This window comes from Pezoporus flaviventris, unplaced genomic scaffold (assembly GCF_033815535.1).
Source record: "Pezoporus flaviventris isolate CSIRO_AGI_PZ_B2104156 unplaced genomic scaffold, CSIRO_AGI_Pfla_v1 ptg000023l, whole genome shotgun sequence".
Classification (NCBI taxonomy): domain Eukaryota; kingdom Metazoa; phylum Chordata; class Aves; order Psittaciformes; family Psittacidae; genus Pezoporus; species Pezoporus flaviventris.
In genome coordinates this window covers 12,426,983-12,441,405 of record NW_026892571.1, presented here as the reverse complement: position 1 = coordinate 12,441,405, position 14,423 = coordinate 12,426,983, and the positions used below count along the sequence as shown (strand labels likewise).

The 14,423-nt window shown below is 46.5% G+C and overlaps 1 protein-coding gene across 4 annotated transcripts in view; it reads left to right on the top strand.

Moving 5' to 3' along the window:
- Positions 1-14,423, top strand: part of CYFIP2 (cytoplasmic FMR1 interacting protein 2) — a 54,495-nt gene that overhangs the window by 14,348 nt on the left and 25,724 nt on the right. For 3 of the 4 annotated variants that reach the window (XM_061456811.1, XM_061456808.1, XM_061456809.1), the window contains exons 8-20: positions 64-192; positions 1,245-1,349; positions 4,347-4,438; positions 7,247-7,364; positions 8,239-8,358; positions 8,960-9,085; positions 10,048-10,214; positions 10,490-10,637; positions 10,939-11,092; positions 11,610-11,766; positions 12,471-12,567; positions 13,100-13,176; positions 14,155-14,263. In XM_061456811.1, coding sequence (XP_061312795.1) covers positions 64-192; positions 1,245-1,349; positions 4,347-4,438; positions 7,247-7,364; positions 8,239-8,358; positions 8,960-9,085; positions 10,048-10,214; positions 10,490-10,637; positions 10,939-11,092; positions 11,610-11,766; positions 12,471-12,567; positions 13,100-13,176; positions 14,155-14,263 — 1,599 coding nt within the window. The remainder of the gene's footprint in view (positions 1-63; positions 193-1,244; positions 1,350-4,346; positions 4,439-7,246; positions 7,365-8,238; positions 8,359-8,959; positions 9,086-10,047; positions 10,215-10,489; positions 10,638-10,938; positions 11,093-11,609; positions 11,767-12,470; positions 12,568-13,099; positions 13,177-14,154; positions 14,264-14,423) is intronic. The other variant, XM_061456810.1, reaches the window with a different exon arrangement.

Below are 14,423 nucleotides of genomic sequence, written 5' to 3'. Positions count from 1 at the left end.
TCTCCCCTGGTTTCTGCTGTTCCTCTGTCCATGTGGATAATGTGGCCCCTGTTGATGTTTCAGTGTCTGCACCAGCAACTAGAGGTCATCCCTGGCTATGAGGAACTGCTAGCTGATATTGTCAACATCTGTGTGGATTACTATGAAAACAAGATGTATCTCACTCCCAGTGAGAAACACATGCTCTTAAAGGTGAGGTTTGGCCGTTCTTATGAGGCTGGGTGCTTGTGTAGTTTCACTTTTATTTTAGTAAAATGAAATTCCCTCCAGGGCTATGTTTCTCTTATTTTTCTTTTTACTTTTTGCTCCTTTGGGTTTACACACATCCCTTCTCTGCAGAGCCTGTATCCTCTGGACACACGAGTTAGTTATGACATAGAAAGAGCATCTGCATTCAGCACCAAATCTGCCTTTGTCCTCTTCCTGTTTCCCTTCTGATCTCTGTCACTCTGTATCTTCTGCTGCCATACCTCAGTCCTCCCATATTCACTTCTTTGTGGCTGAACAGACTGGATGTGGCCATGGGTTGGAGATGTCTCACCCCAGTGCCTGATATGACACCTCTGTTGGGCAGTGCCATGAGCTGCCTCTGTTCCTGCTCTAATTTGGACCTTCTCCCATCATTTCTTTACTGTCCTTTCTGGCCTTCTTCCATATTCCCACATAGAAGTATTCCTCCTCTTTCCCTTTCCTATGCTCTTCTCTATCTCCATCTCTGTCTGTTCCCCCAGTCTTTCCCAAGGTTGCTCTGCCTGCCTGGGACTAAGTACATGTTTTGTATATTTGTCCTTACTGTCAGCCAGTTACTACAGTGATTGCAGTCACTGTTACCATAAGAACTTTATTACTATGGCATGAGTCAGCTAAGGTTCTTTAAAAGATAATGTGGATAGTTTGAATATCTGTAACGATTTGTACTGAATTAAAGGTGAAAAAAATCAATCCAAGATTTTAAGTTTTCAGTTCCTCTCCAGGAGTAAAGGTTTGCTTTTGGGCTGTTGTTATGGGGAGAGAGAAGGAACAAATTGCCAAAGTTAATGTTGTGTGTTTTTACACAGAAAACAGAAGCAATCCATCATGTGTCCTCCATCTACCATGTACATCCTTGCAGATATGTGCATGTTCTATACAGTCTCAGGTGGTACAGGAGCCTGAAATGGTCTTTCCTCATGTTAAGTGATGGAGAACTGTCTTTAACTTGTGCTACTGACTTCAAGCTAATGAAACCTTCCTGTCTTCTGCAGGTGATGGGGTTTGGCCTGTATCTCATGGATGGGAATGTCAGCAACATTTACAAGTTGGATGCCAAGAAGAGAATCAACCTTAGCAAAATAGACAAATTCTTCAAGGTCAGTGACCTATCTGGGTGAGGCTGGAGTTTATTGCAGACCATGAATTAGCAACCTGTACCTGTACCATTGCACAAACCACAGGAATCATTACAGGTCCCAAAATCCTAAGGGTCAAGAAATTATCTTGGCCAAAGGATGAGGATTGGGATTCCTGTGGACGTGCATGGGCACAGCGCTGAAGCATGGGTGAGACGAGTGATGCTGGCCCTCAGTCCCAGCAAGGTTGTGGATGGGTGAGCAGTGCCTGGGGCTGGCTCTACTCCCATGGGAGCTGTTGGGAGCTGAGGATGCTGCACACCCTCACTAGGCAGCCCTGCCACAGTGACCCTACCTGCTTCCTGCTGAGGGGCAAAGGATGTGGATGGTGCATGGACTATGTTTCGTGGACAAGGGAAGGGTGAGCCAGATATTGCTTCTATCTCTTTGCACGTATCTGAGGCAGGTTTGCAGTCTCTGGAGGAGCGCCATGCTTTCAGCCACCTGGCTGGTTTGCCGAGGTCTGTGCAGGTGATGGTTGCACTGCCCTTTCAGCAAGCTGCTGAGCTGAGGGACAGAGGACGCAGCTGGCCAGTCAGTGTGTGATCTGGCAGTCTTACTTCGTGTGTAAACTGTGCTCCCTATAGGACAGAAAAAGCTTGGAAAGCTTGTGTTGGCTGGGACGTGGAGGTGCTCAGTGAATTCTTCAAAGGGCTCACATGGTAGTTCGATGAACCGCTTTTGTCTTATCTGGGGTCTGGGTTTTGGGAAAAGACAACTGAATGCACTGGGAAGCAGCCATGCAACCTCCCATGCACATGTGCAGCTGAGTCCAGCCACAGGCTGGTCCACAGCTGGAGGCCAGGCTGCATCCTGGGGCTACTCAGCATGAGAAAAGTTTTGGATAACCCCGTTGCTTCCCCCCAAAATCTGGTGTCTGTGAGTCACTGATCACCACTGGCGGATGGACCCTGCACAGCACCACCTGTGTCATTCACAGAGGGATATGATGCCTCCTTTCCATTGTGTGCTTCTGCACACAGGATGAGTGTAGGGGGCATTTCAGCTCTGGGGAAGGTCAGCTGTAGGAGGCATGGTGGACTCTGGCAAGGGACAAAGATATTGGCAGCAAAGAATAACAGTTATAGCAGAAGAATCACAGAATAACTTCCCAGATGGAGCAACTAGTTTTCTTATAGACCTACTGAGCTTGAGCCTTCCGGAGTCCTTTTCATTCCTCTGTATTAATCTTTCTTCTGAGATGGGAAGATCAGTTTTTGTTAACAACATTTGTTCCACATCAGGGAAAATGAGAAGACGATGATTTTTGGGAGGGCAGAGCGCTTCTTCCCCATCACTCTCAGCAGAGAGGGTTCTCCTTGACTCTCTGCCCAGGAGCCTGAAAGAAGAGGTTGGTTGTGACAGGGTAGAGGATGCCTCCCTGCTTATTGCTCTGAGTTGCAGTTTATAGATGATGCACTGGGTCTGTGCAAGGGAAGGGAATGGGCAAGCCCAGGGAGCTGGTTTCATTAAAGGTTGGTGCATCCTCATGCAGAGTGAGTTGGGGACCTATTTAACTCAATTTGCATCATCTCCTGAAGACAGCTCTGAGAGCAGGGCTGAAATGTCCACATAGGAAAGTATGGACAGATGCCATAACCTCATGGACAGGGTGATGATGAGGTGGGTGAATTCCCTCCAGGCAATGTGGAGACTGCTGAGGACTGCAGCTCTGCAAAGGTGATTTATCATGTCATCACTCATTGTCTTCCATCTTTTCCCTGGTTCAGCTTTGCTAATTCAACTGAATCTTAGTTTAAAGCAAGCCCTCAGTGTAATCTATAGAGTTTGGTCATCTTGGTGCATTCAAACAGATGCAAAGTGCTGTGGGCCATCAGTGAATCAGGTAAAATGTCTTCCACTGCATGGAATAACTTTCTTCTCCAGCTTTTTTTCCATTTGCACTTCTCCAATATCTGCTGTGGTCTCACCTAAGCAGTTAAATACCACTCCAGACTAGCATAGCAGAACTCAATAAGAAAAGGCCAAATACTCCTCTTACTACATCTGCTTATTGCCTTCTGATTAAATTTCTAGTGGATTGACCAGGAATTTGAGTAGTGAAAATGAACTACCCCTTCATTTAAACCTTTTATGGAAGCGCCACTGGGAGTCCCTGATGACAGCATTACACGACCTCCATAGAAGTCAGCCTGAGAAGTATGTGATGATGGGACAGGGAATTTGCCACCATCTTCCCTGCATTTTGGGGCAAAGCTTTTGTAGCTGGGTGAAGTTGAAGCTTTATATTTTATTGAAGAAAAGTCAGTAGCTCTTGGTTCAGTTTTCTTTGCAGATGAAAGTTTAGTGGGGCAGGGATCTGTTTGAGCTTGGGGTATATTCAATGCACTTGGAATTTATTTTCCATCCACATCCTCCTGAGATGTAAAAGTTGAGCAAAACCATGCTATATCGCCTGTGTCTTTCTCTTTGTGGAGAAATGTTAAGACACATCTGACTCCCTGCGGAAAGATGCTGTATCCCTGGGAGTCCAGGCAGCAAAGCAGCCTGCAGCTTCTCTCTGAAGGGAGCCATGCAGTGTGTTGGCAGAATACCAGCATGGTGGCTTTTGATCCCTCTGCTCTCTTGGAGGATTATGGTGGGAGGCAATAAGACCTGCTCAGGAATATGCTCCTCTCTTTTTGTTGTAAAACAGCTTTTCCTAAGGCTGGTTACAGCGCTGAACCATTCTGGCCATAGCCAGCCCATTGTCTGTGAGTCCAGGGCTCCAGAGCACTTGCAGGGGTGATTTTGCTCACAGAAAAAGCTGTGTGATTGTTTTCAGTCACTTTCTAGGTGTGAAATGACCCCAGGTCTAGGTTTGCACCTTGCTTTAAACAGCCTGACACTTCCCACAGCTCCAGAGATGGAGGATGCCCTCTCGCAGTCCCTTGTGTTGCTCTGGGCCACAGGCTCTCTCTCTGCTGTGTTTCAACCATCTTTTGTTTTCTTTTCCAGCAGCTGCAGGTGGTTCCTTTATTCGGCGATATGCAGATAGAACTGGCCAGATACATTAAGACCAGTGCTCACTATGAGGAGAACAAATCCAAGTGAGTGCCTGCCATAATGTCTCTTGGCTTCTGTGTGTGTCCCGAAAGCCATGGGAGCTGCAACTGTCTGATGTGAGTGAGGTCTGTGCACTGGTACCCGTGTGTGTCCCTGTGAGGTGTGAGTCTTGGTGTGCCAGCTCCGTGTGCACGTGTGTACCTCCCTGTCCCTGCATGGGCAGATGTCCTCACCAGCCCCTCAGCACGTGTGCAGCCAGCTGTGAAGCTCCATGTAACCGTACCCCATGTGCAGGCAGGGCAGTGGGCATGCCTGTACCTCTGCTCTGCTGACAAGGGCTGGGAGGATGCTTGGTGGCCAGAAATGAGGCAGAAGGAAGGAGGAAGGAAAGGCGGCTGGTGCATGGGTCAGAGCTGAGTGCTTGCGAGGTGTGTGAGTGCGAGCAGTGTGTCCCTGCTCTGGAGAGATTTTAATCCACATTTTTGAGCCCAGGGACAAAATCCTCCAGAGCATGAACACAGCAGTGGATCCCTTTGCAGCAGACAGGGTGTCTCCTGTAGCTCAGGCAGCCTTCATGAAGATTGGCAGCGGGTTGAACCATAGGCTCAGATGCACTGGAAATCAATGAATACTGTGGGAGAAGAGCAGAAATGGAGTCTGTGTGGGAGAGCTCAGGAGCAGTGTGGTGTTGTAAAGCACTGCTTCCTGGCCTGGGTTTGCAGGCAGTCTGCTGCTCCCCTCAGGTGAATTTGCAGATGTTGTGTCTGATTGTACCAGGCATGTGGCCCCACTTGACTTTGTAACTATTGCTAGAAGAATTGGTGTTAGGTTTGGATATCTTTGGAATGGTGTTTGCAACCACACGTAAGCAAAGCCCATCTGAGCTGTGCCTGGTTGTGATGGCTTCCACCAGTGAGTGGTCTTTCACCTGTAGGACCATATTGCATGAAAGTCGTATTTCTCCAGTGGCTGCAAGAAGCAGCCGAGCTGAGCTGTCTCAGCAGGACAGGAACTAACCTGCAGGCTCATCTCACTGCTCCCCTTTGCTCAAACCTTTCCACCCCAGAGGATCTGGCTTTTCTGCCCAGGAACAGCCCCCCCTGCCCTCCCAAAAGCTGGTTGAACGGTGCCATTAATCGTTCATGAAAAGTTTGGCAACAACGTGATGGAGCTTCCTGAGCAAAAGGTTTTCAATTGAAACTGAAAAAAAAACCCAAACCCTAAAGTTCTACAAAATGCAAATTTAAAAAGTATTTGTGGAAACTCAATCTAAAAGGGAAAAATTGCCTAAAACTTTGCACCTTTTTATCCCAGATCATTCAGAAAGCACATTTTAATGGAATGTGTGGCAGCTGCATTCATTTTCTCATCTCAAAACCAGGGTAGCTCGCGGGCTGTTTACCTGTGCACAGTTTTAGTGTCTGTCTTGAAATCTGTCTTACCAGGTCTGTGTGCTGTACCTTACTAACCAATGTTTCTTCTCACTCACTTGCTTTCCCAGCAAATTGCATGGGACTCCCAACACTAATTCTGCCAAGGTGGTTCCATATAATCCCCATTTCTTACTAATAATTGTTTTTTGTCACTTTCTTTCCCTCCCTGTCTCCGTGAAAGTGGAATTAAGTGGTGTTTTTCCTGCATGGCACTTTGTCTCTGCACTATGGACTAGGTTGTGTGTGGCAGGGAGGGCTGGTGCTGCCCTGGCCATTCCTGCTAACCTGCCGATTGTCCGGTGGGGAGCACAGGACATTGAAACGGGTAAGAGTGAAGCAATGGGACTGTGGGAGGATGGATTTCATGAGGGATGACATGAGCCAGCACTTCCAGGACCTTCTGTCACCACAGATATTGGCAACAAGTGTCTCACAGTTAACTGTAGGAATATGTCTTCATGTCTATGTCTATATCAGAGGCAGGTTTCTCACCTGCCTTTTGTACTGCAAATCTAGATTGGAGAAGATGACTATATCCATCATAAGATGGACAACTATTTTGAGGGAGGGAAAGCAAGATCTGAACTTTCACATTGTGATCACAGAGTAAGACATGAGGTCTCACTGAGAGATGTTTGCTTGTATGAAGCATTTTGGTGGAGCCGTTCTGGTTCCACATCTGTGGCTAATGCAGAATGGGGGAAAATTAGATATTTCATTAAATAGACCTGATTTGAACCATTTCTTTGTATGACTGTGCCTTTGGAAGGGGAGTGCTGCCTTCTTTTAGGACGTCATTACACTGTTATGTGGTTCATGTGGCTCAATGCAAATGAAAATCTCATTCATTTAATCATATTCTCCTCATCATTTATACTCCACATTGTTCACTGAGCTGGCAGTGTGAATCAGACCAAAAGCAAAGTGGGAGGGCTATTCCCTTGCTGGCCTCTTACAGATTCTTTCCCTGCAGGTGAAGGCAGCATGACCCAGCTGCTTCAGACCTGGAGGGATGAGCTCTAAGGAGATGATTATCCTTAGGTTTAGCAGAAAGGATGCAAATGATGCTGGGTCTTTGCAGTTCATCCTTCCCTGAAAGCTTCTCCAACAATGGCCTGGGAAACAGCCATCTCTACCCATGGGGTAGGTGAGCCCAGCATTGGAGAGCAGCCTTCAGGGTGGATGGAACAGAGATGTTCAGGCTGAAAGGTGAGGCAAGCATCCCCATCACGCTAGGTGAGACCACGTCTTGAAGACTCCACACACCAAGGAACAGGAGAGATGACACAGGCTGACATTTGCCCTGAAGATGGCATGTCTTGAGCACATTGAAGAGAGCAGCTGAACACAAGGCTTTGTCCTAGGGGTGTCTGAGTGGAGCCCATGTCCTGTCCTTGAAACCCTTGCTTTTTTGCCTAGGTGGACGTGCACTCAGAGCAGCATCAGTCCCCAGTACAACATCTGTGAGCAGATGGTCCAGATACGAGATGACCACATCCGCTTCATCTCAGAGCTCGCTCGCTACAGCAACAGCGAGGTAAGCTCAGCAGGGAATTGCCATTGTCAGGCTCATTAGATGGATGGGGCTGGGAGAGAACAAGAGTAGCAGGAGTATGGTTTGCCACTGACATACAGTGAGGAGGGAAGAAGGACACAGATGGAACAAACCACTTCTCGATCCAGCCATTAAAAAGCAGCTTATGAAAGGCCCCAGCAGGTCCAAAGTCCTATGCACCAGAAGATCTACTGCAACAGCTTCTGATCTTTGGCCACAGCTTTGTTAAAATAAGAAGCAGAAAAGATTTCACAGCTAAGTGTTCATGAAGAGCCAGGTGGCAGAACAGCCATGACTTGCAAATGGGTCTTTTCTGTTACACAGAGCTATTGGTCAGGGCTGCAAGGAAAGTTCACAAGAGCATCTCAGTTTTTGTCATTACTGAATGCCTGCACCCTCTCTGATGCACAAAACCTGTCACTGGTTTTTGCAGATGTATGATCCTCATTCACCAAGGTTAATGAATTGTTAGCATTCTCAACCCTTTTCTTTTTTGGCATTTGTAAATGCTTATTTGATCTTTAAATCAGGAAAGGACTCTCAAGGATTTCAGTAGTATTAGGTTATCAAAAAGGAATGGGAAAGTGGAATGAAAACAGTCAGTTATTTGCTCTGAGGTGACAGGTCAGACTCATTTTTCTGTAGAAAATTGACTGCCTGGGTAAAAAGAGCCTTGCCAAGTTATATCCCTTTTCCTGAGGGACAATATATGCACTGCTCAGTTTTATCTTGATTATTTAAGGTCATGGGGAATTCGTTTTAGCTGGGATTTGAAGAGCACTCTGTGGCTGCTGTTCGGCTCAGTGAAGCCTCTGCAGCAGATTGCTGAGCCCTGACGTGATGTGATCTTCTCCAGGTGGTCACTGGCTCGGGACTGGACAGCCAGAAATCAGATGAAGAGTACAGGGAGCTCTTTGATCTTGCTTTACGGGGCCTGCAGCTGCTGTCCAAGTGGAGTGCACATGTCATGGAAGTGGTGAGTGCAGTCATGGAAGCGCTGAGTGTGTTACATCCTCCTCTTCCCAGGTGAGCATGAACATGGCATGCAACAAAGCCTGTGAAAGGTGAGCTTGCTTTCATGCCACCTAGCTTTAAGCCATTAATAAACATGCTAAGATCAGGCAGCTAATGACCCTGAACACCCTCTGTACAAAATGTAGAAAGAGAGCTTGATCATCTCACCCTGGACCTGACCACTTTTTGCAGGTATTGGGGTGTCCAGTGTTAAGAGGGGGACTGTGTGACTGTTGTCCTAACCTGAACACCTTGGTTAAGTAGTAAAAGCTGACTGGGATGAGTCTGGGCCTTGAGCAACTAAAACTGCAATTCAGATGATGATGGAAATTCTTAATTTGCAAAATTTAAACCACATTTCAACACAAGTCCATGGATGTCAAAAGCCCAGTATGACCGTTAACCTCCCAGATAAACTAAACCAGTACTGTGATAATAAAGCCCAAATGAATGTCAAACAACTGCAGTAATGTCTAGGGGGTGTTTTGCTGGCATAGGGCCCTCTTCAGTCTTTCCAGCCTGGCTTCTTACTCATTGCTGACGGTGTCTTTTCCATCCTTTAGTACTCTTGGAAGCTGGTTCATCCCACAGATAAATTCTGCAACAAGGATTGCCCAGGAACAGCAGAAGAGTATGAGAGAGCCACACGGTATAACTACACCAGTGAAGAGAAGTTTGCCTTTGTGGAGGTTGGTGCCAACTACAGAAGAGCAAGAACCAGCCAGGGCTGGTTTCCTGTCTATCTTCCTAAGGCCAGGGGAAAAGGATGGTAGGGCATCTCACAGTACTCAGCCAGTTCCTCATCCCCATGGGATTAAGGGTTCTGACATCCCTATGGTGCTTAGTTTGCCCAGAGCCACAGGCTGCAGAGGAACCTCTGAGTTTCTCTCACATATTCTCATTCCTCTCAGGTGCCACCGTGCAGGTTTCTTTTTCCCCTTCTTAAATACATTATGCCAGAGGTACTCCCACCGTCGCTGATGAGTTAGGCCTTGGCCAGTGGTGGGTCCATCTCAGAGGGAAGCCTCTAGCAGCTTGTCACAGAAGCCACATCTGTAGTGTCCCCCCCACTACCAAAACCTTGCCGTGCAAACCCAATGCAGCAGCCTTGCAGAGCACTGTGATCTGGAGCAAGATCTGGAGCTACATTCAGACACTGTGCAAACACAAGTGAGCCTGGCTGTGGGAAGCCCCTACACCTTCATCTTCCCTTAGACAGTCAGGGTGGTTTGAATAGCGCCTTCATTTTTGTGGCTCACTCGCTCCTGGGAATTGTCTCTGTACTCTCGTACAAGAAGCACTGTGCACTGCTGCAGATGCAGGTCTATGGAAACCACACAGTGCATCCACATGTAGAGTATGTGCATCTTCCTTGGATTATGTGCTATTAAAGATATCAAGAGATCAGGAATGGAAACAGCCTGCCAAGGGACAGGGACCATTTGCAAGAAACTAGTGATATAAATGCTCTCCTCAGCTTGTTGTGATCTGTAAAGCAGTTAAGCAGTCAAAAAAGCCAGCCGCCTAATTACTGGACCCAAGTTACTTGAGTAGAATTAATTTAGTCCCAAATTCTCTTGATGTTGGGTTTATGGACCTCTTCCTACGATGGAAAGATAGCGAATACGTCCATTTTTAATTTTTGCTTCAGGTAATTGCCATGATCAAAGGTCTGCAAGTGCTGATGGGCCGAATGGAGAGCGTGTTTAATCAAGCCATCCGCAACACTATCTATGCAGCCCTGCAGGACTTTGCCCAGGTGACCCTGCGAGAGCCACTCAGGCAGGCGGTCAGGAAGAAGAAGAACGTTCTGATCAGGTCAGTCTGTCCCTGAGTGCAACACAAAGCCCGTGTATTTATTTGTGTAACACTATAAGCATGTGGCCCTGCATACACCTCACGGTATACAACCAGCCACGTACCTTGGCCAGCAGCTCTATCTAAGGTAACTTCTGATTCCCCAATGATAACAGTGTATGTCCCCACCTCAGACAGTTTTCCTCTCTAAGTGCACACCGTGCACACCAGTTAATATTTTCATCTTGAAGCAGCATCAAGCTTAAGCACTACTTTCCCTCTCCCACCTATTCCAGTGTCCTTCAGGCAATTCGGAAGACGATCTGTGACTGGGAGGGAGGTCGAGAGCCTCCAAATGATCCTTGCCTGAGAGGTGAGAAGGATCCTAAAGGTGGATTTGATATTAAAGTCCCAAGACGAGCAGTAGGGCCTTCGAGTACACAGGTATGTAAACATTCATCTCCTGTGTAGAGTTAAGGGTCTTACATGAGTCTCCCACCCTGTGGATTATCAGCTGTTTCCATGATCTGTTCCACAAAATCTTCACACTGTTGTGTGTTAAATGTTGCTTTGATGCCTAATTTGTTGTTCCCAAAGCCTCCTTTTTTTCGGGTGTGATTATTTGTAGCTCTGAAAGAGAGTAGCTTATGGAAGAGGTATTAATTTTTATTGCAGAGCGCTACGGCTGTATGCAGTGGTGTCTCACTGCAGGGTGGTAACTGCATGCCGACTGTTTCTTCCACAGCTTTACATGGTGCGGACCATGCTGGAGTCCCTTATAGCAGACAAGAGTGGCTCAAAGAAGACTCTGAGGAGCAGCTTGGATGGGCCGATAGTCTTGGCCATTGAGGAGTTCCACAAGCAGTCCTTCTTCTTCACCCACCTTCTCAACATCAGCGGTGAGGCTATGGCAGGGGGAGGCTTGAGTCCAACTCTTGCATGCTCAGAAAACCAAAGATAGATCAGCAGAAGATTTTCCTTGATTTTTTTCAAATGTCCAACTTCTGCCTGATTCAGGTGTGTTTTAGGCAATAATCATTATGTGAACAGGAATGAGTTAGCAATATAAAACAGGAATAGGTGGTAGTTTATTTTCTAGGACTGGAGTTTTCTTTCTGTCCCAGACAAACTTCTGGGAACAGCAGAAATCTTCCAGAGCAACTGCAGGCCATGAAATGTTCTCCTTGGAGTTCTAGAGCAAAAGGAATGATCCTTTTCTTTCTTCATTACAAAGTGCTCAGACAGCATGGACATGTTCTGGGTTTAAAAACAGAGCTATCCTATGAAAATGTTCCATATCCAAAACCAGTCCAATATGGGGCTGCAGGATGTGCCTCATGTGCTTTCCCCTCACTGCCATCCCCATGGGAATAATGTGGGTGCCTTCCCACTGGGGGGATCTTCTCTGCATTTCAGAAGCGCTGCAGCAGTGCTGTGACCTGTCCCAGCTCTGGTTCCGGGAATTCTTCCTGGAGCTGACCATGGGCCGCCGCATCCAGTTCCCCATTGAAATGTCCATGCCCTGGATCCTCACGGACCATATTCTGGAAACCAAAGAACCCTCCATGATGGAGTAAGAGCTGATGGGCTGTTTTGGGGCTGTGCATGTGCTGGGGCTTGGGATTTTGTTTTCAGAAGAGTAGGCTGGTGATGAGCAGTCTTTGTGACGTGGGAGGAAAAACAGATGTTTCCTGACTGGCTGTCACATGGATATGTACTATATGAGTACCTTGTTAGCAGATGCACACTACTACTGGCACTTACTTATGCATCATAAACCATATTTGGATATGGGCACAGCTTGATGGTACCGTCATTGGCATGCAGCGGTCAGACAGCATGTGCAACCAAAAGGATGTGGGCCCTGGCTGAGGCACCTGAACACTTTTTTTATTCATATATGTGATAAGTACTGAGAGGCATTGCTGTTATGCAAGTGTAATTATGTTCATAATGTCCTCCTCATTAGGAAAACTTTATTTTCCATTTTATGGACATTGTCAGAGAATTCTGTGGAGTGAGGGCAGGGTGAAAGCTTTCTTAAGGGCAGAGAAGGAGTGTTTGACTGAGCAAGTCACAGTTAGCTCAAATCCAGATCTGTTGTAGCTGCTTCCAGAAGGACACGAAGAGCAAGAGGGGCTAGAGGGAGTGGAAATGATAGAAGTGAAGCCAGAGAAAAGCCACTTTTTGCAATGAGCAGGGTGCATACTCCGGTTGCAGTTTATGCTGATATGCTCCAGAGTCAATTTAAGACATGATCTGTCTTCTTGCCCTCAGGTATGTACTGTACCCCTTGGATCTCTATAATGACAGCGCATACTATGCCTTGACCAAGTTCAAAAAGCAGTTTCTATATGATGAAATTGAAGCTGAAGTAAGTTCTCTTCATCTTTACTATACAGAAATAGCTCACTGGGGTCACATTGCCCTGTTGACATCCCCCCAGCAGTTCAGTGAATTCATCATAGGCACCTCAAAAAAAATACCCCATCAGACTGAGAAGTTTTCAAAAGATCAGGATTTACAGAGATCTCACAGACTTTGCTGATTGAGGGCTTCAGCTTCTCTCTACCCATGGGGAGCCATGGAAGCCAAAGGCTGTCGAACACTGGGACCATGGAAGAATCTGATGTTATGAGATATCAGAGGGAAATGAGAAATCAGAGATGATTGAGGATGGGGGACCAGGCCCTGTTAGAATATGCAGAAACTATTAGAGAGAAATGTAGCTGCAATTTTCTGTTTAACTTCGGTACGTGAGAACCGCAGTGCAGTTTTTAGATAGTGTGACATAGATGTATATATTAAATTAGAGCTCCGTGTTGAGCTGTATTGATCTTGCATGAGTAGGAAGGAGCTGCTCTGTGCTGGTACAACCTCACAAAGTCTTGTTTTTTCTCCCCCAGGTGAATTTATGCTTTGATCAATTTGTGTATAAGCTGGCAGATCAGATCTTCGCCTATTATAAAGCGATGGCTGGCAGGTAGGAGAACCTTACTGCTGATGATGACTGATGATAATCACTGTATCCAAATTGCTGTTAACCAAAAGATTTCCCTCAGGGAATAACTACTGCAAGTACACACAACAAAACAGATCATCCCTGTCCCGCAGAGCTGGCTGTCCACGTCAGACCAGAGTAGATATGGAAATGAATTAATGGTGGCAAGGAGACATGGTTAAAAGTGAAAAATAATTGGCATCTAAGTGGCTTTCTGAGTACAGTTTGTGAGTGCGGCAGGAAAGCAAACCGAGCCTATTGAAGACGTGTCCTTGCTTGACTTCTGTTTGTGTACAAGGCAGATGAGTGAAAGCCTCCCACCTGTAGGAAACAGGAACATGCACTTGTCCTCACCTAGTAAAGCAGAAGAACTTGTGAGAAGGGTAACTCAGTATCTTAGGTCACACATCAGACCAGCTGACTGTGGAACTTCTGCAGAGCCACTTGCTCCCTTACAGGGAGCTAGGCCCTTTGTGACATTTCCTTCTTATCAATTTAAAGAACATGGATGAACTCTAGTGAGAGTCCTCATCTCATGTCCCCAAAGGTGAAGCAAGTCTTCAGTGTACCTCTGCAAGTTTTGTCTCTAGATCAGATTTGGCCTTATGGAAGGAGAGCAGTCACCCTCATCAACCAAATGCTCCCACAGCAGATCTTCAAGGAGAGAGCACACCTGTGGGACAACCCCAGTACCTGGCACTAGTGATACCTTTCAGCACAGTCTTTCATCTTGCTGAATGTTGTAACCATAAAAGCCAAGAAAGATGGACAACACTATGGCATTTCCCACATAACAACCGCTGCTCTGTGATTTAGTGGTTTAAGTAGTTAATAATATGTGGAAATTTCTTGGCATTCAGAGCAAGATGAAAAGAAAGACTAAAACAACTCTGGAAAAGATCCAGAGAGAAGCTGATAGTGTGTGTTTCTTTTTTCCTGACACTGTTTCCTTTTCTTCAGTGTTTTATTGGACAAACGTTTCCGGGCTGAATGTAAGAATTACGGGGTGATTATTCCATACCCACCATCCAACCGCTACGAAACACTGCTCAAGCAGAGGCATGTCCAGGTACAGTGCAAGCAGTAGACTACAGTACTTACAGCTTTTGATCTATTAGCCTTTTGTTGGTGGCTACCATCCTAGTGCTGGGCTCAGTTGAGGTTGGTGCTGGAATGAGAAGGGTTGAACCTGTTTCTGACACACCATGCTCGGGGCACAGGGCCTGAGG